Here is a 23,389-nt window from a genome sequence, read left to right as displayed (position 1 = left end):
TTTTGGTCTGATAACATGACCGTGGTTGAGTGTATCAATAGCCAGGCAGCACGATGCAAATGGATTCTGAGATTGCTCAAAGAAATTGTGTTATTGTGTATGCAATTGAACGTGCTATTTAGGGCAAGACATGTGCCGGGGGTAATGAATCAAGCGGCTGATGCGCTTTCTCGTTTTCGTATGCAGGCCTTCTGGGGTTTTCTGCCCACAGCGGACCCGGTGGCGGCACACTTTCCCGAAGCTCTCTGGTCTCTCGGTGCCCCGAACTACAGAACCTCGTGGGAGAGAGTTTAGCACCCAGGACAAGGAAGGCATATGAAGGGGCGTTCCGATCCTATTGGGCCTTTTTGGGGACTGCTAGGGGAGAGCTTTGGGGCCAGGAAGAGCTAGTAGTAAAATTTCTGCTGTCTTTACATCAGGCAGGCAAATCAGTGGCTACGGCCCAGAGGCATCGGGCCGCCATTTCCTTTATGGCAAGGGCTCATGGGATCCAGGACCCGACTGCGTCTTTTGTTGTGCAAAAAGCGCTACGTGGGTGGCAACGCCTTGAGGGTCGCAGAGTAGATGAGAGGCGCCCGATAGGTTTAGATAGGTTGGCTCTTTTGTTATCTGTACTTCCTGCAACATGTTCATCCCAGTACGAAACGGGGTTATTCCGAGCCGCTTTTGTGCTAGCATTCCATGGGGCTATGCGGGTAAGCGAACTAGTGGCAAAGAACAAGCAGGATACCATGGGGGGACTGTGCCGAGAGCACGTTCAGGTCAGGGGGGAGACAATGACTGTCTCGTTTGTCAGGTCCAAGACCGATCAGGGTGCGACTGGGGACTGCATAATCATACAAAGGATTCCCGGGTCTCCCATGTGCCCTGTGGTATGCGTGGAGGAATATTTAGCGCAAAGGGTGGCATCATGGGGGGGGGGCCTTGTTGAGACACGCTGACGCCACCCCACTGACGAGGTTTCAGTTTCAGCGGGTGCTTGCGATGTCGATTTCGGCCGCGGGCTTGAACCCCGGCGAGTTTGGGACCCATTCCTTTCGGATAGGGGCTGCTACAGAGGCTACAGCCAGGGGTCTGAATGTCGAACAAGTAAAACGTGTGGGGCGTTGGTCCTCGAACTGTTATAAGAGGTATGTGCGATTGCACATGTTGTGAAGCTTTAATGATGTGCTCACGCTTCTTGTTTTTGTTTGGTTTTCAGTTGCGCAAGCCTACGAGGCGGGGCGGACTGTGCAGTCGACCCGACACCGGGGGGCCAGCGGTCAGACATCACCGGCTGTGAAAAAGGAGGTGTGGGTCGTGGGCCACTCATACGTGAGGCGTGCCGCGGACGTATTCAAAGCAGGTGACATGATTCACGTGGCTGGGGAATACGGGTACAGTGTGTCCTTCTACGGAAAGGGCGGGCTCTGTATTGACCAGTTTCGATCATTTTTTGAGGGTTTGTTAGGGTGGACGAGGTCACCGCCGTCTGTAGTCATAGTACATCTTGGGGGCAATGATTTGGTGACCACTGGTAGACGACTTCTTCTGGAGGCGATGCTTTCCACGGTAAGTTGGTTAGCGAGAAGAGTTCCAGGGTGCACAATTGCATGGTCCCATATGATCCCACGAAAAGTGTGGCGGGGGGCTATTTCGGTGTCTGCTCTGAATCATTCAGTAAGGAAAATTAATAATAAAGTGAGTAGATTGTTCCGTTCAAGTACACTGCATTCTATTTCGCATGGTTGTATTAAAGGGGACAGTATGTATATGGGAGATGGTGTTCATTTGTCCCGGATGGGGAACGAATTACTCATAGGAGACCTGATAGCTTGGCTAAAGACTTTATGACATGACCTTTAGGCAGGAGTGTTGTGGGGGGTCCGGATAGCCGGTCAACTATCCGGCCTGTGGCGGTAAGGTCATGATCGGTGAGCAGTAATTGGAAGATCCCTATGGGTGGGCGTCACCCATTACGGATGGGAGCGCTCGAGGGAGGTGGCCATTGGCCCCTCAACGGGGAGGCGGTCCCTTCTAAGGATGGGCCGCCGAAAGGAAAGGAAAGGTTGTCAAGGCCCCTTCCTGGGTAGGAGGGGCTACAGCCCCCTCCTGGGGAATTTCCCGGGGCCTGGACATCTGCGACGGCAGATGTGGTAAGTTGTGTGGGGTTTGGGAGGGGGTCTACGCTACCTTCTAGATACCTCACACGAGTCCTCGAACGACCTTTAAATGGCGTCGAGTTTATTGGGGCCCCCGTCAAGTCAAGGGAAATTGGTAAATGCACTTGAGGTACACCTCTGTGCGGTCGCCCCTCACAAGTGAGGGGGATATGTCTGGTTTAGGGATCTTGACACCGGTTACGACCTTGCCGTTGGCCCTTAAACGTTAGGATGTACAATTTCAAGTTAAAACGTTTTGTAGGATGTTAGTTCGGCTAGGAGAACCTTTGTATTAGAGAATATGTTAAGGTCAGCCAAACATCGCAATGTGGAAATGAAATTGTACATTAATATGAAACTGTTATTTTAATGTTTTATTTTTGTTTCATATTTTAATAAATACGGCCGGGAGGGTCACTCCCTCCCGTCTTCCAAAAGTTCAGAACCGTTTCCGGTTTCCCATTCTTGGGGATTGTGTTGAGAGGGGGTGGCGGGTATCTCAGCCATATGGAAAGGGGCGACCATTCGGTCCCCCCGAACGTATGGCGGAGTACCACGATCCCCCCGGGAAGCCATCTTGGGCGGGAGGCGAGTCGCGGCTGGTATGCCCGAAGCGGCGTAGCCGGGGGCGCGCTTTTTCCCGCCCTGGAGTGGGCTGGCCTAGACACTGACGCGGCCGGCCACGCCCTTTGGGGCAGGCAGGGGCGGGTTTACGCCCGCCCTGAAGACGGATAAAAGGAGCAACAAGCCAAGAAAGCATCCTCTTGTTCCTGTGCTCTGAAGCTGCACCTCCTCGCTGCACGTGAGCTCGAGACGGAACGAAGAGCCAATTTTGACCCACCCACCAGCCCCTGAGGACAGCAAGTGGTTTTGAATAAAGTTTGATGTGGTAACACTAATTTTTGCAGGTTGTGATGACTATCGTGATAACTTTGAATATGCAATAAAGAATGGTCAAATTGTAATATGTTTTGCAAATAAAGTAATTATGCACTAGTGTTGATCAGTAATCATGCCTTTTAATAAAGTTGTAATTGTTACTGTCTTTTAGTAATTTAGTCATTTAGTAATTTAGTTAGAATTGTCGTATTTATTTTGGTCGGGCGGTAAGGTCATGATCGGTGAGCAGTAATTGGAAGATCCCTATGGGTGGGCGTCACCCATTACGGATGGGAGCGCTCGAGGGAGGTGGCCATTGGCCCCTCAACGGGGAGGCGGTCCCTTCTAAGGATGGGCCGCCGAAAGGAAAGGAAAGGCGGTCAAGGCCCCTTCCTGGGTAGGAGGGGCTACAGCCCCCTCCTGGGGAATTTCCCGGGGCCTGGACATCTGCGACGGCAGATGTGGTAAGTTGTGTGGGGTTTGGGAGGGGGTCTACGCTACCTTCTAGATACCTCACACGAGTCCTCGGACGACCTTTAAATGGCGTCGAGTTTATTGGGGCCCCCGTCAAGTCAAGGGAAATTGGTAAATGCACTTGAGGTACACCTCTGTGCGGTCGCCCCTCACAAGTGAGGGGGATATGTCTGGTTTAGGGATCTTGACACCGGTTACGACCTTGCCGTTGGCCCTTAAACGTTAGGATGTACAATTTCAAGTTAAAACGTTTTGTAGGATGTTAGTTCGGCTAGGAGAACCTTTGTATTAGAGAATATGTTAAGGTCAGCCAAACATCGCAATGTGGAAATGAAATTGTACATTAATATGAAACTGTTATTTTAATGTTTTATTTTTGTTTCATATTTTAATAAATACGGCCGGGAGGGTCACTCCCTCCCGTCTTCCAAAAGTTCAGAACCGTTTCCGGTTTCCCATTCTTGGGGATTGTGTTGAGAGGGGGTGGCGGGTATCTCAGCCATATAGTAATTGTTACCCCTACGCTATCCAACACTTTCCCTACTGTTGCACTCTCTGGAGTTGGAATAGTAATTGTTACCCCTACGCTATCCAACACTTTCCCTACTGTTGCACTCTCTGGAGTGGAAATAGTAATTTTTACTCCTACGCTATCCAACTCTTTCCCTACTGTTGCACTCTCTGGAGTGGGAATAGTAATTTTTACCCATACACTATCCAACGCTTTCCCTACTGTTGCACTCTCTGGAGTGGGAATAGTAGTTTTTACCCCTAAGCTATCCAACGCTTTCCCTACTGTTGCACTCTCAGGAGTGGGAATAATAATTTTTACCCCTACGCTATCCAACGCTTTCCCTACTGTTGCACTCTCTGGAGTGGGAATAGTAATTTTTACCCCTACGCTATCCAAAGCTTTCCCTACTGTTGCACTCTCTGGAGTGGGAATAGTAATTTTTACCTCTATGCTATCCAACGCTTTCCCTACTGTTGCACTCTCTGGAGTGGGAATAGTAATTGTTACCCCTACACTATCCAACGCTTTCCCTGCTGTTGCAATCTCTGGAGTGGGAATAGTAATTGTTACCCCTACACTATCTAACGCTTTCCCTGCTGTTGCAATCTCGGGAGTGGGAATAGTAATTGTTACCCCTACGCTATCCAATGCTTTCCCTACTGTTGCACTCTCAGGAGTGGGAATAGTAATTTTTACCCCTACACTATCCAAAGCTTTCCCTACTGTTGCACTCTCTGGAGTGGGAATAGTCATTTTTACCCCTACGCTATCCAACGCTTTCCCTACTGTTGCACTCTCTGGAGTGGGAATAGTACTTTTTACACCTACGCTATCCAAAGCTTTCCCTACTGTTGCACTCTCTGGAGTGGGAATAGTAATTTTTACCTCTACGCTATCCAACGCTTTCCCTACTGTTGCACTCGCTGGAGTGGGAATAGTTATTTTTACCCCTACGCTATCCAATGCTTTCCCTACTGTTGCACTCTCTGGAGTGGGAATAGTAATTTTTACTCCTACGCTATCCAACGCTTTCCCCACTGTTGCACTCTCTGGAGTGGGAATAGTAATTTGTACTCCTACGTTATCCAACGCTTTCCAGACTGTTACACTCTCTGGAGTGGGAATAGTAATTTTTACCCCTACGCTATCCAACGTTTTCCCTACTGTTGCACTCTCTGGAGTGGGAATAGTAATTTATACTCCCACGCTATCCAACGCTTTCCCTACTGTTGCACTCTCTGGAGTGGGAATAGTAATTATTACCCTTACGCTATCCAACGTTTTAAATAATTAATGTTATAAATATTAAAAGAATATTTAATTATTTATATTTTTTACATTTTATTTATGTTATTGTTTTATGTTTGTAAATGTATTAGTACATTAGAATATATTTTATTTTATAAATTAGTAAAATAATTATTACTACTTATTGTTCAGTACATATATATTATATATTTACTGTATATATTTAATTAATGTATTATTATTAAATATGTATTAGTTATTAATTTTATACATTATTAGATACTTTTAACTATGTGCATTTTATTTATTAGTGTTATTTACTTTATTTTACATTAATATTTTTAAAAAAACGATATTTTTAACATCGATATTTTTAACATCTATATTATTTTTTCGATATTTTTGTACTTACCATGTTGTAGATAGGATGTCGATATTCTTGCCCTCGATATTTTTGACTCGATATTCCTGTAGGTCGATATTTTGTAGGTCGATATTTTGTCAGTGATCTCCTGGCACATCAACAGGCTGGAGCTGATGGCCATTTTTCTGGCACTCAAGTCATTTCATCTCCTGATCCAAGGAGAGTCAGTCCTTATTCAGACGGACAACTCAACCAGCATGCATTATATAAACAAGCAGGGCGGAACAAAGTCTCCAATCTTGTTGCAGCTGGCGCAAAGGATCTAGGACTGGGCTCTAAGTCATCAAGTCACTCTCACTGCAGTCCATCTACCAGGGGTTTCCAACATCCTAGTGGAGTCCCTCAGCAGGTCCACGTCATCAACCAACGAGTGGGAGTTGCACCATCAATCACTCGAACTGATTTTTCGGAAATGGGGGCATCCACCGCTGGATCTCTTTGCCACACCACAGAACGGGAAATGCCCATCTTACGCAAGCTGGCATCCCCACCGAGGATCACAGGGCAATGCCCTTTTGATGAATTAGTGCAATCTCTTTGCTTACGCTTTTCCTCCAATCCCTCTGGGTCCTCGAGTATTGTGGAAAATGTGGAGACAGCCTTGCCACATTCTTCTGATCGCCCCCAGGTGGCCTTGTCAGGCGTGGTTTTCAGAGCTACTTCTTCTATCCCAGTGCAAGCCCATCCGTCTTCGACCTCGAGTGGACCTTCTCACGATGGACAGGGGTCAGATTTGCCATCCAGACCCCTCCTCTCTGAATTTGTCAGCTTGGAACCTGAGCACTTGAATTTGCTCACCTAGCCATCCCACCAGACTGTAGAGACATCCTCGCTCAGGCTAGAGCTCCGTCAACTGTTAAAACCTATAAACTTAAATGGAAGAGATTCTGCCATTGGTGCGCAGCTGCTGGAATCCATCCCATTCATACCACGCCTGCGCAGCTCCTCCCATTCTTTTTGCAACTTGCTCAATCTGGACTCTCGCATTCAACTTTGAGAGTTTTTCTGGCGGCAATTTCCCGCTTCTGTCAGAATGGCGTCACTTCCCTTTCTTCTTCCAGGATTATACGCTAATTTTTCAAAGGATTATTTCGCATGTTCCCACAGATTCGGCGCCCTCCTCCTACTTGGCACCTCAACATCGTGTTGTCACAACTTATGAAAGCACCTTTCGAACCTATACACAAGGCAGAATTGAAGTTTCTCACTTGGAAGGTTGCACTTCTCCTTGCGCTGACATCTTCTCGTCGCGTAAGTGATATCCATGCCTTCACTATAAATCCTCCATTTCTGCAGTTTCAACCTGACTGTGTAGTGCTTCGTACTAATCCCACTTTCCTGCCTAAGGTGCCTTCAGTTTTCCACATCAACGAACCTGTTTTCCTGAAGACTTTCTTTGCTAATCCACAGTCTACAGCGGAGCAGCGTTTGCACTCCTTGGACATTAAAAGGTGCTTAAAGTTTTACATCAGCAGAACAGCCCCTTTTCGTAAAGCTGATCAATTGTTCATAGCTTATGGATGTTTCCACAAAGGGCGTCCAGTTACCAAACCTACAATTGCATGTTGGGTTTCCTCAGCCATCGCTTTCTGCCATCAACAAGCAGGCAAGCCTCTTCAGTCTTCAGTGAAGGCTCATTCGACCAGGGCGATGTTGTCTTCAACTGCCCTGTTCGCCGGTGTGCCGCTGCATCAGATCTGCAGAGCAGCCACGTGGTCAAGCAGGCACACGTTTACGAAACATTACTGCCTAAGTGCCATCAACTAAGCAGACACTGCAGTGGGACAGGCTGTGCTTCGCAATCTTTTTCAATAAGGTGAGCCTCTGTCTTCCCTCCTCCATTATGGTTTACCTTATTACTGTATGTTTTGCATGACTATACACATATTGGTTTTTATGACTCTATGCATGTGTATCATGACTGGGAAGTTTTCTCCCGATATTACTGCTTTATATTCTATGTTCAAGCATGTGAATCTATGAAAGACACCCTATTACTGGAGAAGAACAATTGTTACTTACCTGTAAACAGGTGGTTCTCCAGTATTGGTGTCTTTCATAGATTCACATGCGACCCACCCTCCTCCCCTCAGAGGCTCTCTTCTCCTCATAGACTCTGTTGTCACTCTTGTGCTACGAAAATCTGAGGTGTTGAGCTCTGAGGAGAAGGTTCTGGAGGACTGCTGGCACCTGATTGGCTACAGTTTAGACCAACATAATGACAAGAATAGGCTGTGTTTTTTCTCTATTCATGGATTCCTATGAGGAATTAGGTCTAGGCATTTACTGCCTGTTTTCTAATATGTATTTCATCTGTTATGTTTTACATTTACATATTATTGGTATGTTATTGCTATTTTATTTACTGTGTGACTCCCACTCAGACGACGGGGAATATTCAAGCATGTGAATCTATGAAAGACACCAATACTGGAGAACCACATGTTTACAGGTAAGTAACAATTGTTCATTTACGTTATGAGGAAATATTAAGCCTGCGCAATAAAGCATTTTTTCCAGAATATTTATTATACTAAAAGTTTTTACTTTATGAGGAAATGATATTAAGCCAGCGCATTAAAGCACCTTACGCCAGAATATTTCCACTCCTAGAGCTATAACATTGTCTTGATCTTGTATTCCTTGTATAAGGAAATGAAATTGAATCAAAGTACTAAGCACTTTTTTTCCTGGCGTATTTGGACTTTTAAAGATATTATGCTTAGGCTCCCACTTTTTCTCTCTTTTTCTGCCCTAGTACTCTCTGTGTGATGAATTGTAATTATATTGTACTAAGCACTTTTACTCTGTCTTTCAGAATTAGCAATGTTTTATGTTTATACCGCCCTTTATACGTCGAGCCTCGAGGCAGCGCGCATGCGCTGCTTTGTGAGGCATGCTGTAACCCCTCTGTGGGATTTGAACACGCTTACCACATGCCCACCTCTTTTCATTGGTTGCTTGGTCTGCCTTTCAGAATTCCAAAGGTTTTATTTGTGAATAGAGTACATTTGGGCCGCCTCATGGCAGTTTGTTCCCACACTGCCGTCTGCCCCTGCAACATGGATCCTTTTGATATGGCCTTATGTTTTGTTTACGTGGACTACTTCATTTTTCACCCCTCTCCTCACTTGGACACAGCTCTGCTTGCAATTCTCTTAGTCTCCCTGTGTCTTCCCCAACATCTCCCGCCCCACGCAGTTTGTTAATTTCCAGTGGCACAGCATTGTTCTGTAATCACGCCACACCCAGCCCTCGCTTCTTCTATGGTTCGAGCTAGTTTCTTTTTTTGATGTAGACGTCAATCTTGTTCTCTCTGCCACTAATTAGCCTGCATTGTGAAATGGCTACAAAGTGGTATCAAGCGCAATAAAAAAGAAAGTTATCACGGTGAAGGAGAGAATGGAAAGTAACAATAATCTCACCTCTGCTTAGTGGAAAAATAATTTGGACGTGCCACAACCGAAAAAGGCTTGCAAGAACATTCTTATTATAAACTTCACCAAGTTGTGTTTCTTCCTGCTCTTATCAAGCTTTGGGTCAAGCCAGGGTTGGCGCAGGGCATAGGCACAGCAGATAGGCACAGCAGATGGCCGTCTCACTGCTGCCGAGTGCTTGACTAGTTGCCTCGCTGACAACGCGCTTTTAAAACCACTTTGCTTCTCATTTTTAATCTGTGCTTTCCTTGCTGCCGAGTGCCTGATTAGAAGCCTCGGGGAAAATTCGTTTTTAAACTCTCTTTGTTGTTTCACTATTAAATTGTTCTTTCCTGTTGCCGAGTGCATGGTTAGATGCCTGGGTGCTAACGCGCCTTTCTAAATCACCTGGCTCTTTAGTATTGAACGGGGCTCTTCTTGTGCTTACCTGCTGCCTGATCCTCCCGCCAGCGCCCCGGTCCACCACGGGTGTTCCCAATTGTTGTGGAGGGTGCCGGCGAACAGCTGCCCCCATTGGCCTTTGCGGGTCACGTGGGCCGCGACACTCTAGCCAAACACTATTTAGAACTCTATGGCTATCTCCGCGCACAGCGGACTCGCGCTGAAGTCGCGCAAAAATCCTGCCCCTCTGCACCAGTCCGCGCTCTGGCCGGGCGCAGGGCCAGAAGCGCTGCCTGTCCAGCTACAGGAAATCTGGAAATTTAGTAGGGAGGAGCTCCTATCACTAAAAACCATCTCTCAAACTTGTCCGCATCGATTAGACGTACCTCTTTGGAAGGGCCCCGTTAGCTGTCGGGAATGTAAGAAAACTTTCGCTCTCTCACATATTGCCACACTTACATTTGGCAGTAATATTCTGAAGGGGGGGCTAATCAATGCAAGATCTATGCCTAAACACGCATTACATATCCATGATTTAATAACTGAAGACGATCTAGATTGTCTCTTTATCACGGAAACGTGGCTCAAATCATGGTGCAAACCCGACATAGTGCATGCCCTGCCGCCAGGCTATCGTATCCAAAGGGCTGACAGAGGGGAAAAACGGGGGGAGGCGTGGCAATTATTCATAAGGACTCTCAACTGTGCTGTAGCTCAATTGCATGATCTCAAAGGGGCGGAAGGGATGAGTTTTCATATCAAGGTCAATGGCACCTTCACGTTTGCGGGTGCTCTGATCTATCGCCCCCCCGGGCCCACATAAGGACTTTCTGGAGAGCATTGGGGATGCACTTAGCATTCTGGCACTCCGATTCTCGAATTTCACGGTACTTGGGGATATTAACATACACTTGGACTCCCCCATAGACACGGCAGCCAACACATTTAGAGACACTATGGATGTATTAGGTCTAGCAATACTCACGATTAACTCCACTCATAGTGCAGGCCACACTCTGAGTGGCCTGCACTAAGCCAGAAACCGGTCCTCGGAAGCTTGTTTCCGGTCCAGGGAAGGCATGGCTTGGCAGTTCGGGCTGGACTGTTCCCATGAGGCACAGGGTCAGACTGATTTGCATATAGCCATGTCTGAACTGGGGTGGCAGAGTGGGCTAAAGAACGGTGATGGATTAAACCCATATCTTTTGACTGGGTGTGAGTGTTTGATTGGTTCAGATGCTCCGTCCATCACCACCCCCTTTTGTACCGCTTTTGGCCGCCATAAGTGTGGCAGGGTATGCTCAGACGTGAGTCCCTTGCTCACTTTGCCACTGGATTCAAGCAAGCCGGGCTGAAGACGGCTGGAATGCCAGAAACCGGTCCTCGGAAGCTTGTTTCCGGTCCAGGGAAGGCATGGCTTGGCAGTTCGGGCTGGACTGTTCCCATGAGGCACAGGGTCAGACTGATTTGCATATAGCCATGTCTGAACTGGGATGGCAGAGTGGGCTAAAGAACGGTGATGGATTAAACCCAGATCTTTTGACTGGGTGTGAGTGTTTGATTGGTTCAGATGCTCCGTCCATCACCACCCCCTTTTGTATCGCTTTTGGCCGCCATAAGTGTGGCAGGGTATGCTCAGACGTGAGTCCCTTGCTCACTTTGCTACTGGATTCAAGCAAGCCGGGCTGAAGACGGCTGGAATGCCAGAAACCGGTCCTCGGAAGCTTGTTTCCGGTCCAGGGAAGGCATGGTTTGGCAGTTCGGGCTGGACTGTTCCCATGAGGCACAGGGTCAGACTGATTTGCATATAGCCATATCTGAACTGGGGTGGCAGAGTGGGCTAAAGAACGGTGATGGATTAAACACAGATCTTTTGACTGGGTGTGAGTGTTTGATTGGTTCAGATGCTCCGTCCATCACCACCCCCTTTTGTACCGCTTTTGGCCGCCATAAGTGTGGCAGGGTATGCTCATACGTGAGTCCCTTGCTCACTTTGCCACTGGATTCAAGCAAGCCAGGCTGAAGACGGCTGGAATGCCAGAAACCGGTCCCCGGAAGCTTGTTTCCGGTCCAGGGAAGGCATGGCTTGGCAGTTCGGGCTGGACTGTTCCCATGAGGCACAGGGTCAGACTGATTTGCATATAGCCATGTCTGAACTGGGGTGGCAGAGTGGGCTAAAGAACGGTGATGGATTAAACCCAGATCTTTTGACTGGGTGTGAGTGTTTGATTGGTTCAGATGCTCCGTCCATCACCACCCCCTTTTGTACCGCTTTTGGCCGCCATAAGTGTGGTAGGGTATGCTCAGACGTGAGTCCTTTGCTCACTTTGCCACTGGATTCAAGCAAGCCGGACTGAAGACGGCTGGAATGCCAGAAACCGGTCCTCGGAAGCTTGTTTCCGGTCCAGGGAAGACATGGCTTGGCAGTTCGGGCTGGACTGTTCCCATGAGGCACAGGGTCAGACTGATTTGCATATAGCCTTGTCTGAACTGGGGTGGCAGAGTGGGCTAAAGAACGGTGATGGATTGAACCCAGATCTTTTGACTGGGTGTGAGTGTTTGATTGGTTCAGATGCTCCGTCCATCACCACCCCCTTTTGGGCCACACTCTAGACTGCATCTGCTCTAATCTCGCCACACTTAAGGTCAATCTCCCCAGAACCCAGACATGGACAGATCATGCACTGGTGCCTTTCAACCTCTCACTGGATGGGAGTGTGAAAGGCAAGCAGTCTGGTAAAAGCACTCAGGCCAGAAATGAGGGATGGAAAGCAATCATGAGCCACCAGGAATTGATCGCGATGGCCAGTGATTGTAGGCCCCTCATGATAGGAAATCCTGAATCAGACAATAACACCTTCAGGGAGTGCATGTCTCAGCTTAAAATCAAAGCAGGACCTGTTACAATCAGAAACAGGCCATGCCATAAGAGATTGTCTGCCCTCTGGTTCAACCAGACATTGAAAGCAAGACAAAGGGAGGTACGGAGAGCCGAACGTAGATGGCGGAAAGAATATTGCGAGGAGGACCGCTGTAACTATAAAATAGCCAGGAGCTCATATCATGCACTTATTAAACAAACAAAAATTAAATTCTACACTGCAGCAATAGAAAATGCAAATAACAAACAAAAAGCGATCTTTAAGATCGTAAATGGCGAGGCCTATTGGCTATGCCAATGCTTGTTGGTACAGCAATTTGGGAGTGATGACCCTATCGCTGGGATGCTCTCTGAGTTACTACGCGCTTTATAAAACCATTAAATAAATAAATCGCCAATTTAAAGTACCCAGTCTTGCTTTCTTGAGTAACTGTGTTAATATTACAAACTGGTTTTACGATTTTATTAAATGTTTTAACGAAGGTTAATTGCATAGACAGTCGGAAAAAAATTGGGATTTTATTTAAGCAATACTTTTAAATTGTGAAATGAAATGAAAAATGTATTTATACAGTGCCGCTAATAACCAAAGTGTCTAGGCACTAGCTCATAGAGCAGACGAACGCTGAAACTGACCCGCAGGATCAGAGATTGATCAGCAAAGTTTGTAATGCTTTTCTAAAAGCCAGCAGTTGAGTTTCCCCTTTCAGCTCTAAGGGAATGGAGTACCAAAGTCTGATGGTGCCTACAAGAAAACTTCTGTCACCTCAGCCAGCTTTCCTGAACTTGGAAACCACCAGGTTGTAAGCAAAGGAATATATTGTGATATTCTAATGAATGTAAGTCGTTATTTTTAACTGAACAATAAATATTACTTACTTACATATGTGCTTCAACCATACATAACGCTAGAAATATGTGAAAGCTGGGTTCTGAAGTTTGGTGTGCCTGGGGGCGGGAGGTTTGAAACCTATATGTTCACACTGGTTCCTATAGGGAAAAATAAATCAGCATTTTATAGAGAAGCTTTTTCCAAACAGGCTTCAGTGAAGGTATTGCCAAACAATTGTAAAGTCATAAGTAACTGTCAAAGATGTATACTTTTCACATTAGGTTTTGTCTTGCGTCTTACTGCTACTGTTGATGTCACTCATTCATTGCTGAAGCTTGCGTTGAGGCGAGTTTTAGTACAAAAGTGAAGATGCATAAGACCAAACCCACATTCAGTATTCATTGTATTCCTTTTCTTTCAGATTTGTAAGTTTCTATGAGACTGGGACTGTGGATTCTGCTCTAGGTTACGTAATAGCTTTTCAAGTCTCAGTGGCAACAGTGAAGCTCTGGAACCTTCTGAATATCAATCCCAGATTGCACCTAATCACTTTGACGCTGTGCAAAGCCTGGGATGAAATTAAAGGGTTTCTTCTTGTCATTTTCGTCCTGTTGGTGGCATATTCCATTACGGTAAGATACAAACACTTTAGGGGTTGTTTTTTAACCCTACATTCAGATGTGTGCCATCAACACCGTAAATGTGCCTTCCCAATGATTTATCTGTTTCAAAGGGGATGAAATGTTATTCATGGCAGTTTTTCAGTCATCTAGCAAACTGCATGTCTACATTACTGTTTGTCTATCTGGCATCAATTGTAATGACTGATTTCGCCAGTATGCATCTTACTGTCTCCAAACTTAAATTGGATTTTCTCCTTCACCATTCTCTAATGTTTGACTACTGTACCCTCCTTATGCTGTTTTCCATCTCCACCTCCTTTCTCCAGCTTTCACCCATTATACTTGTGTTGCCAACGCCTACTCTGATCTGTCTCCACTGCTCAGCCGTCTTTCTCCAAATCCTTGCTGGGTTTATATCATCACGTGCTCCAGATTAGGACTCTAATTTTATTTCTTTGTCTAGTACCTTAAACTGTAATTCCACCTCATTATCATTCAGTTTCCAACTACTAAACAACTCTTTTCATATCGCTGACTAAGCTTACTCCATTCCCTAACATGCACTTCACTGCTGTTTACCTGTTGAGCCTCAGCATTATGCCATGTGACCTTTTCTTACAGAGACATTCACCTGATATGTGGCTGCAGTAATTGTAAACCTAATCTTTACTTTCTCCTGTCAGTCTTGAGCATCTTCAGTTCCTGGATAAGCATTTCCAAAAACCTATATCCTCACCTTCAGAATATCCGACCCAGAAGAAAAAGTTACTTACCTTTGGTAACAATATTTCAGGCGGATACGATATCTTCCTGCATGTTCCTCACCTATGAATAGCTCCCAAGTATCTGCTTGGATCAGAAACTTTTTTCCTTAGCAAGATCTCTCCAATGCCATGCAACTGCAGGTGGTGTCATATGATGTAATGTCAGGGTGTGATGACACCGGCCTGTATACCGTGCCACCTGGCACACTGGCATCAGATCAATTTTTCTGCACCTTATTTAGACATGCAGCAAGGAACAGAGAAGAGACTAATGATAATGAAACGACAGACGAATAATTGAAAAACTTGAAATATTTTTATGAAGGCCACTGTTTGAGAAGAGGAGGAGGAAGGGTGGTAAGCACAGCTTGGTGCACTGAAGACTTGCAGGAAGTCAAACACCTCTTTGTATTGGCAATCAATGTAACTGGCATCATGGAGGTGCTGACCGTCTCTTACTTTACTGTACAGTACGTCAGGTGGAGGCAGTGATATTTACTTAAATATCGTCTACTGCATTTCCTTATGCCTAATATTGTTCAAAAAAGATATTCTGACATGTTATACATATATCGAGTCAGGTGGAACTAAGATCTGATGCTTGTATTTATTGAACATAACGTGCAAGATACAATTGAACCTGAATCATTATCCTTTGGTGTTAGTGGGAGAGAGAATGAGATATTCCTCCAGTGGGTGAATAGCACAACTTGCATCCATGAAAAGTGGGTTTAAATCCCAGCTTTCTCTCTTACCCAAATTGTGGGATCCTGCACCTCTCATTCTATTTCACTATAATTGTTAATTGAGCATCAAATATGAGAGTATCTAGAAGAAACTAAATTCAGGGTGTGCGTGTGCTATATCATTGACACCACTTAATTTCCATTTGTGTGAGTGATGCACCTGAGGATTGGGGTGCGACCAGTGTACCAAATACTCCTCACTTTATCTAGAACGATGAGATACAGCATTCTTCGATCCACTTACACTTTCAGCAGAACCCTTCAGAGTAGTGGGATTGGAGAGAATATATGAAGGCAGTCCCTACAACCAGTTGAACTGGAAGCCGTTTTCCTAGAAAACATGGGACGGGCAGTACAAGGAGAAGAACAAAGGGCATGCTCTGTTTAGTACCATAGCAAAGAGAGCTCTGCATGAGTTACTAGCCTTTTTGTCACACACAATAGAGAAACCCAGTATTCAGCCGGACCTTGGCCAATAATAGTATCGAAAATAGTTGGCCCAACCGACCAGTATTTGCAAGGTATCTTTGTATGACACCGACATTCAACAAGTTAATTGAACCATGACAAATTATTGAACATTCATCAAGGATTTTATAATGTCAAACAGTAACACACTGTGAGGTTGGAGGAACACATTCATTACTGGTCTGGGTCAACATAGCGGAAAATCCCCACATGAGCAAAGAGACTTCCCTGATGTTGAAGCCACCCCTCCTAAGGCACCACTGAAGGGACTTTATCTTCCACCTCGCATGCACCACGAAAGGATGACCCAGCCCTGCAAGCCCCATAGGCAAAGGCCCTGCAGGACCAAGATTGGATTCAGACTTTGAATTATCAGACTCCTTTCCCAAATACCTGAGGTCTTCTGAGTTGAGTGTAAAGCCGTCATGCAGGTCCCCCAATAAAGACCAGTCTCTGAGTTGGAACTTTTGCTGGTTGACGAAGAAGCCAGGTGATGGACATTCATGGTGCACTTCAGATTGTATGAGATCAGTGCAGGGGACCCTGCCTTCTGTGACCTCCTGATGGAGGCCACAACCAGTAAATTTGTGAAGACTTGTGGAGCAATTGTAAGACCAAAATGTAGTCTCCCAAATTGTCAGTGCCATAAACCCATTGAGAATTGAGAGTAATGCCTGTGAGCTGGTAGGATAGGAAGATGAAAATACACGACCTGGAGATCCAGGGACACCATCCAATCCTGCCTATATTTAAGGAATGGATGGCCTGACTCAAGAACAGAATCTTGAGTTTGTCCTGGTGAACAAATAATTTCAAGGGTCTCATTTCCAGAGTCGGTCATAGGCCCCAAAGTTCTAGGTGACAACGAATAAAATGAATACAATTGTTTGCCCCCTACTAAATGAAATCACTTCTTTGGTCCATTTTATGCAAGAAGGCAAGAACTTATTTGACAAGGCCAAAACTCCAGACTCTTACGATTTAGGCATGGGCCTCAATCAGAAGAAGGCAAAGCTGAGCAGTGAACAGAAAGGGAAGGCCATAATCTTTGCCAACAAAGTAGAGCACCAAAACATACATTTTCATGGGTTCCCCGTTGGCCAAAGAAGGAGAGAAGGTCCCTTGATCAGAAGTTGATGGTGGAGGGAGGACAAATCAAACCATTTTGAAGTGGCAAAACTGGCTGAAAGTAGGGGGATTAGAAATACAATTATTTTTAAAATGCTCCAAGTGGGAGTTTGCCGTTGCGTTGAACAACCACTCGCTGTCAAAGGACGTAACAATTAAAGTAGTCTTGCTGTCCCCAGAAAAGCTGGTTGAATGCATTTAAGAATGATTCTTGAGGGTAACCACCATAGCCATAGAAAGGGCACTGTGTCAGCTGAATCGGCCACATTTAAGTATTTGCTTAGAGACATACCGTGTATCACCCAATAATTCTGAAAATAATTTTGTCCTGAGATCTAGAAGGCTAGTCTCAGCCAACTTCAATGTTTTTCTCACAGGATGGAGGTACCGTCCCAGTAGGCATGTTGCAATATCAGTACATAGAACTGGAGCACCTGAAGCACAGACTTTGTACGGAGCGAGTTTGCTTGCACTCGTGGTCTGTTGGTGCTAAATTGAAATATTTGGGGTATAGTTAAGCCGAAGATGCTTGAATCATCAAACTCTTCAGGGAATGATGTATTGACAAGAATATGGGATGACATGGCATAAGCCTATGGCTCTGAGCAGAATACCTCAGAAGATGGCGTATGTTTCCTGTGGAAGGACTCCTTGGGGATCACTTCGCGAGACTTACTTACAAGAAGGAGGAGAGATGGGCCGTTGAAGGATTCTGTTAATGGTCCAAGTTCGTCATCCGACTTCCTGGTGGTCTTTTGGTGCATAAAAACTCTGGAGACACAGAGCGAAAGATCATGGTCAGGCCCCAGTCGTCCCATGCAAATTTCATGACAATTTGACCGGGAACAGCCTCTTCCAATATCACCTAAAGAGTTTGAACCTAGAGACCATGGGTGATATTCAACATATTCTGCTGTCGACTAGACATTGAGGAATTCAATGAAGTCAAGTCAAGTCAAGTCAAGTCATAGAATTTATATAGCGCACTACTTACCCAGAGGGTTTCAAGGCGCTTAGGAAGGGGAGGAGGATTACTTGTCAAATATCCACGTTTTAAGTTGCTTTCTGAATGCTAGGTGGTTCTGGGTAAGGCGAAGGTAAGCGGGGAGTGAGTTCCATGTTTTAGCAGCCAGGTATGAAAAGGATCTGCCTCCCATGGTGGTCTTGTTGATTCGAGGTACAGTGGCGAGGGCTTGGCTGGAAGAACGTAGTTGGCGGGAGGGGGTGTAAAAGGACAGTCGTGAGTTGAGGCATTCTGGTCCGATGTCGTAGAGTGATTTGTGTGCGTGGGTAAGCAGTCGGAAAGTGATCCTCTTATTGACGGGTAGCCAGTGGAGGTCTTTAAGGTGACCAGAGATGTGTTCGTTGCGTGGGATGTCTAATATGAGCCTGGCTGAGGCGTTTTGGATTCGTTGGAGTTTCTTCTGGAGTTTTGCGGTAGTACCTGCGTAGAGGGTGTTTCCGTAGTCCAGTCGGCTCGTGACCAGAGCGTGGGTGACTGTTTTCCTTGTTTCGGGGGGGATCCAGCGAAATGTTTTTCTGAGCATGCGAAGAATGTTGAAGCAGGAAGAGGATACGGCGCTGACTTGTCTGTTCATTGAGAGTGAAGAATCCAGGATGACGCCTAGATTCCGTGCGTGGTCTGTCGGGATGGGTGCTTTTCCGAGGGCTTCCGGCCACCAGGAGTCGTCCCATGCAGAGGGGGATGTACCTAAGATGAGGACTTCTGTTTTGTCTGAGTTCAGTTTCAGACGGCTTTGTTTCATCCATTCGGCAACTTCTTTCATTCCTTCGTGTAGGTTAGTTTTGGCGGTGCTGGGATCATTGGTGAGAGAAAGGATCAGTTGAGTGTCATCCGCGTAAGAGATGATGTTGAGGTTGTGTTGGCGTGCGATGGCCGCGAGGGGGCTCATGTATACGTTGAAGAGGGTGGGACTGAGTGAGGATCCTTGTGGTACGCCGCATATGACTTCAGAGGCCTCGGACTTGAATGGTGGAAGGCGGACTCTCTGGGTTCTTCCGGTGAGGAACGAGGTGATCCATTCAAGTGCTTTTCCTTGGATTCCGATGTTATTGAGGCGTTGTAAAAGGGTGCTGTGGCAGACTGTGTCGAATGCTGCAGAGAGGTCAAGGAGGATGAGGGCGACTGTGTCTCCATTGTCCAGTAGAGTTCGGATGTCGTCTGTTGCTGCGATGAGGGCGGTCTCAGTGCTGTGTTTTGCTCGGAAGCCAGATTGTGAGGGGTCGAGGGATTTGTTGGCTTCGAGGAAGGCGGCGAGCTGGTTGTTGACAGCTTTCTCGATGACTTTGGCCGGGAATGGAAGAAGCGAGATGGGGCGGTAATTTTTGAGTTCGGTGGGGTCCGCTGTGGGTTTTTTCAGAAGGGCGGTGAGTTCAGCGTGTTTCCAGTCTTCCGGGAAGGTGGCGGAGTTGAAGGAGCAGTTGATGACGTCTCGGAGGTGCGGTGCTATGACGGTGTCTGCTTTGTTGAAGATGTGGTGAGGACATGGGTCTGTGGGGGATCCTGAGTGGATGGAATTCATCAGGCGGATGGTGTCCTCAGTGGAGATTGGGTTCCAGTCGTTAAGGGTGTTCACGGGGGGAAGATGATCAGCAAATGGTAGGGTGGGTTGGTTTCCGGGTTGGTTGTCAAAGCTGTTGTGGATGTCTGCAATCTTGTTGTGGAAAAATGAGGCTAGGGAGTCGCAGAGGGTTTGAGAGGGGGTGATGTTGTTGGAGTTGGCCGAGGGATTGGAAAATTCCTTGACGATGTTGAAAAGTTCCTTGCTGTTGTGGGCGTTGTTGTCAAGTCGATCCTTGAATGCTGTTTTCTTGGCTTTTCGGATTAGTTGGTGGTGAGTGCGGGTGGCGTTTTTGAAGGCGTCCTTGGTGCTAGTGGTTGGGTCTTTTTTCCAGGCCTTTTCAAGGGAGCGGCAGAGTTTCTTGGACTTCTTGAGATCATCGTTGAACCATGAGGCCTTCTTGCTGCCAGGTTTGCTTTGACGTTTTTTCAGTGGTGCTAAGGTGTCGGCGGTGTTGGATAACCATAGGGTGAGGTTGGCGGCGGCTTCGTTAGCGTTAGAAGAGATGGCTGGGGTGTTTCGAAGGAGCGATGCGGAGATTTGGTCCGTGGTGATTTTGTTCCAGTTTCTTTGCAGGGTAGGTTGGAGGTGGATGCTGGGTTTTGGTTGGTTGTAGGTGAAGTGAACGCAGCTGTGGTCAGTCCAGAGGAGGTCCGTGGTGTGGCTGAAGGAGACATGATTGCTGGATGTGAAGATGGGGTCGAGTGTGTGACCTGCGATGTGGGTGGGGGAAGTGACTAGTTGTTTAAGTCCGAGGTTGGCGAGGTTGTCCACGAGGGTGGCGGTGTTGCGGTCGTTGATCTTTTCAAGGTGAAAGTTGAGGTCTCCCAGAAGGATGTAGTCTTTGGAGGGGAGCGCGTGTGGGGTGATGAAGTCTGTGATGTCTTCACTGAATTTTGCGCGGGGTCCTGGTGGTCTGTAGAGGAGGGTGCCTCTGAGTGTGGTTTTAGGGTCGATGTGGATCTGGAAGTGAAGGTGTTCGGAGTTAGCGAGGTTGGCGTCAGAGCTGGTTGAGATGCGGATTGATTTCTTATGGACGATAGCGATTCCTCCTCCTGTGTGGCTGGTACGGTCTTTGCGAGTGATCTTATAGTCTTCAGGGATGACAATGGTGATGTCTGGGGCGGAGGAAGCGTTCATCCAAGTTTCTTTTAGGAAGGCGACGTCTGGAGAGATGGTGTCTAGTAGATTCCATAGGTCAATGGCGTGCCTGTGGACCGATCGGGTGTTGAGAAGGATGCATTGTAGGTGGTTGGGGTCGGGAATCTGTGGTGTGGTCGTAGCGGAGATGTTGTCGGTGCCGCTGAATTTGCAGGAGAAGCAGGAGAAAGGTCCATGGGTTTGTCCAGGGGTGGCTTGGACGCAGTTGGGGGCGCGACCGGGGTTAAGGGCTAGGAGGGTGGCGGCATCGTAGGTAATGCGGGGGGGCTGGGAGGGACGGGGGCCAGGGGGTCTGGCGCTGGGCGCGGTCCAGGCGCGGACGGGCGTAGACGGGCTTACCTTTGGTGCACCTTCGGCGCGGGTTGGGCGCGAACGCTGCGCGTGGACGCTGCGCGCGGGAGCTACTGTCATATATGGATAGTGGAGGGGGAGGGGCGAGGGCGTCTCAGCTGGGAGGCGGGGCGGGCTAAGTAGGAGCACAACAACAACAAAATGGAGGGCGCTTGGGGGGGATACACTTTAAAGGTCTGAAAGTCGCGCTGGCAATCTGAGCAGTGAAACAAGCAAAGCGGAACACAAAGCGCACAGCAGGCAATTTAAATGACACAGTTTTCAGCAGGAAGCGCTAAGCAACGATACCGCAGCCAAAGGGAGCGACCACTCAGCTGGCAAGCGTCGAGTGAACACTGCAGAGCTTGAGACCCAAGCTCGTAAGGTGTAGGAAAACAAGTACTGGGGAAAACAAGAACTGGTGCCCAGTGACACTCCATGTTTTTGGTTTTTTTTTGCATTTGTCGCCCCGAGTGGGACGGGTATGCCCAGACGTGGGTCCCGTGCTCTCCATGCCACTGGAATCAAGCTATCCTGGCTGAAGAGGGGTGAAACCCCGAAACCAGTCCTAGGGTGCTTGTTTCCATTCCAGGGAGGACCTGGCTTGGCAGTTCGGGCTGGACTGTTCCCATGAGGCACAGGGTCAAGACTGGTTTGCATATGGCTGGGTTCAAACTGCAATGGCATGGTGAGCAAAAATACGATGGATTTAGGCCCCAATCTCTGTACTGGGGTGAATGTATGACATTGTTCTGCAAACTGTCCATCAACTGTTTTTTTGCATTTGTCCCCCCATGTGAGTCATTTCACATCCCCTATCAGTGCTATAGAGTTATTGCTGAGGAAATAAGTTGTCAAATCCAGTCTGGTGCATTGGAGATATTCATAACATGAGGAATCTGCAGAATTTAATTGAAACTCGCTGCTTTCTACCTGGCACACATAAAATCTGAACTGAGCACTCTAGTACTCTCCTTCAGTTGTCCACTTACAAGTTCTGTTTTGAATTTCCCTGAAATATACCAACTTGTCTACAGCATTTGTAACATCCTGCATCAATGTTTATATCTCAGAAGGAGAAACAATTGTCTTGTTAATGAGTTTCTAATGTTTTTAGGTTTTGTATAAAAATTAGAGTCTTGAACTGGGTAAGGATATTGAGGATTTCAAAGTATTTTCTAGCTCAAAAAAAGGAACAAGATAGAAACGGAAGCGACTAGACATCTTTTAAGTAACTTAAGTAGTCAAGAGTCAAGAAATGTGGGTATATTTTTTACTCACAGATATATGTATTTAAACAGTAGAACAACCTCTGTATTGATTTAATATTTTTAGATACAAGTCTATTCTGTAAGCATCGTCTACAAATTTGAATGGCATTTTTAGTATAAAACATTTATTAGGTGGCGTGGCCAAGAGGTTAAACCTATAGGACACATCCTCTGGTACCTCAGTCATAGACCCCTGTGGCCCAGGCATATGCCCGGACCCCTATCTGCCACAAAATCCCCCAGCAGTAACAGAGCATTGAGGCTCCACTCCCCTTATTGGAAAAGCCCGAAACGGGCAGGCTTTGGGCCACGCAACTGTGCTCGGGAGGTTAGAGGGAGCCAACCTTCTCTCTACAATGGCAGCCGCGGGCCTGTGAAGCATTCTGCGGCTCACAGGAGGTGCGGGCCTAGAACGGGGGCCGCCAGAGGCAACGGTTAGCTGCTGCATTGGTATCAGGCTGCATGAACAGGTCGCCCCACAGTGGACTTGCCTTCGAGGTGTTGCTGCGTGGTTGTTGACAGAATCCTGGGGCTTTGCTGCTGATGGCACTACCATGGACCCCGTTCCTTTCTCTCCCAATTGCGAGTAGCTGGTATTGTCCTGCCTAACCCAGTTAAGCGTCAAGCTATTCTCTTCTATCTTCAGCAGATAAAAGCTGACCTCTGCCTTTTACAGGAGACCCACTTGGTTGCCAAGGATTGGCAAAAAAAAAACAAAGGTCTTTCCTCAACAATTTTTCTCCTCCATGGCTACCAAGACGGCAGGGGTGGCGATCCTTGTGTCAAGATCCTTCAAGGGTAAAATAGGACATTTGACTGCAAAAATTCTAGGCCGCCTCCTAGTCCATAGGATATTCCTTGGCTTCCTGAACCTGGCTTTCCGCAATGATGTTGACCGCTCGGTACAACGAGGGGGAGTGACAGGAGAGGTGCCCCAACGGCACCGGCTGGCTGAAGGAAATTGATTTGCATGATCTCTGGAAGGAACAGCACCCACACACACAGGACTATACTTTTTTCTCCATTGCACACAAGACTTATGCTCATCTCGAACATTTTCTGGGGACTAAAGAACGACAAGCAGTGACCATCTTGCTAGATATCG

The 23,389-nt window shown here is 46.9% G+C and overlaps 1 protein-coding gene across 1 annotated transcript in view; it reads left to right on the top strand.

Annotated features, from left to right (window-relative positions):
- PKD1L3 (polycystin 1 like 3, transient receptor potential channel interacting) overlaps positions 1 to 23,389 on the top strand; it is a 1,100,724-nt gene that overhangs the window by 980,255 nt on the left and 97,080 nt on the right. The window contains exon 28 of the mRNA XM_086945530.1: positions 13,633 to 13,843. Coding sequence (XP_086801656.1) covers positions 13,633 to 13,843 — 211 coding nt within the window. The remainder of the gene's footprint in view (positions 1 to 13,632; positions 13,844 to 23,389) is intronic.

Source organism: Lissotriton vulgaris, chromosome 12 (genome assembly GCF_964263255.1).
Source record: "Lissotriton vulgaris chromosome 12, aLisVul1.2, whole genome shotgun sequence".
In the NCBI taxonomy this organism is placed as follows: domain Eukaryota; kingdom Metazoa; phylum Chordata; class Amphibia; order Caudata; family Salamandridae; genus Lissotriton; species Lissotriton vulgaris.
Note: the sequence above shows the minus strand (reverse complement) of the source record. Positions and strands in the feature narration are given on the sequence as shown.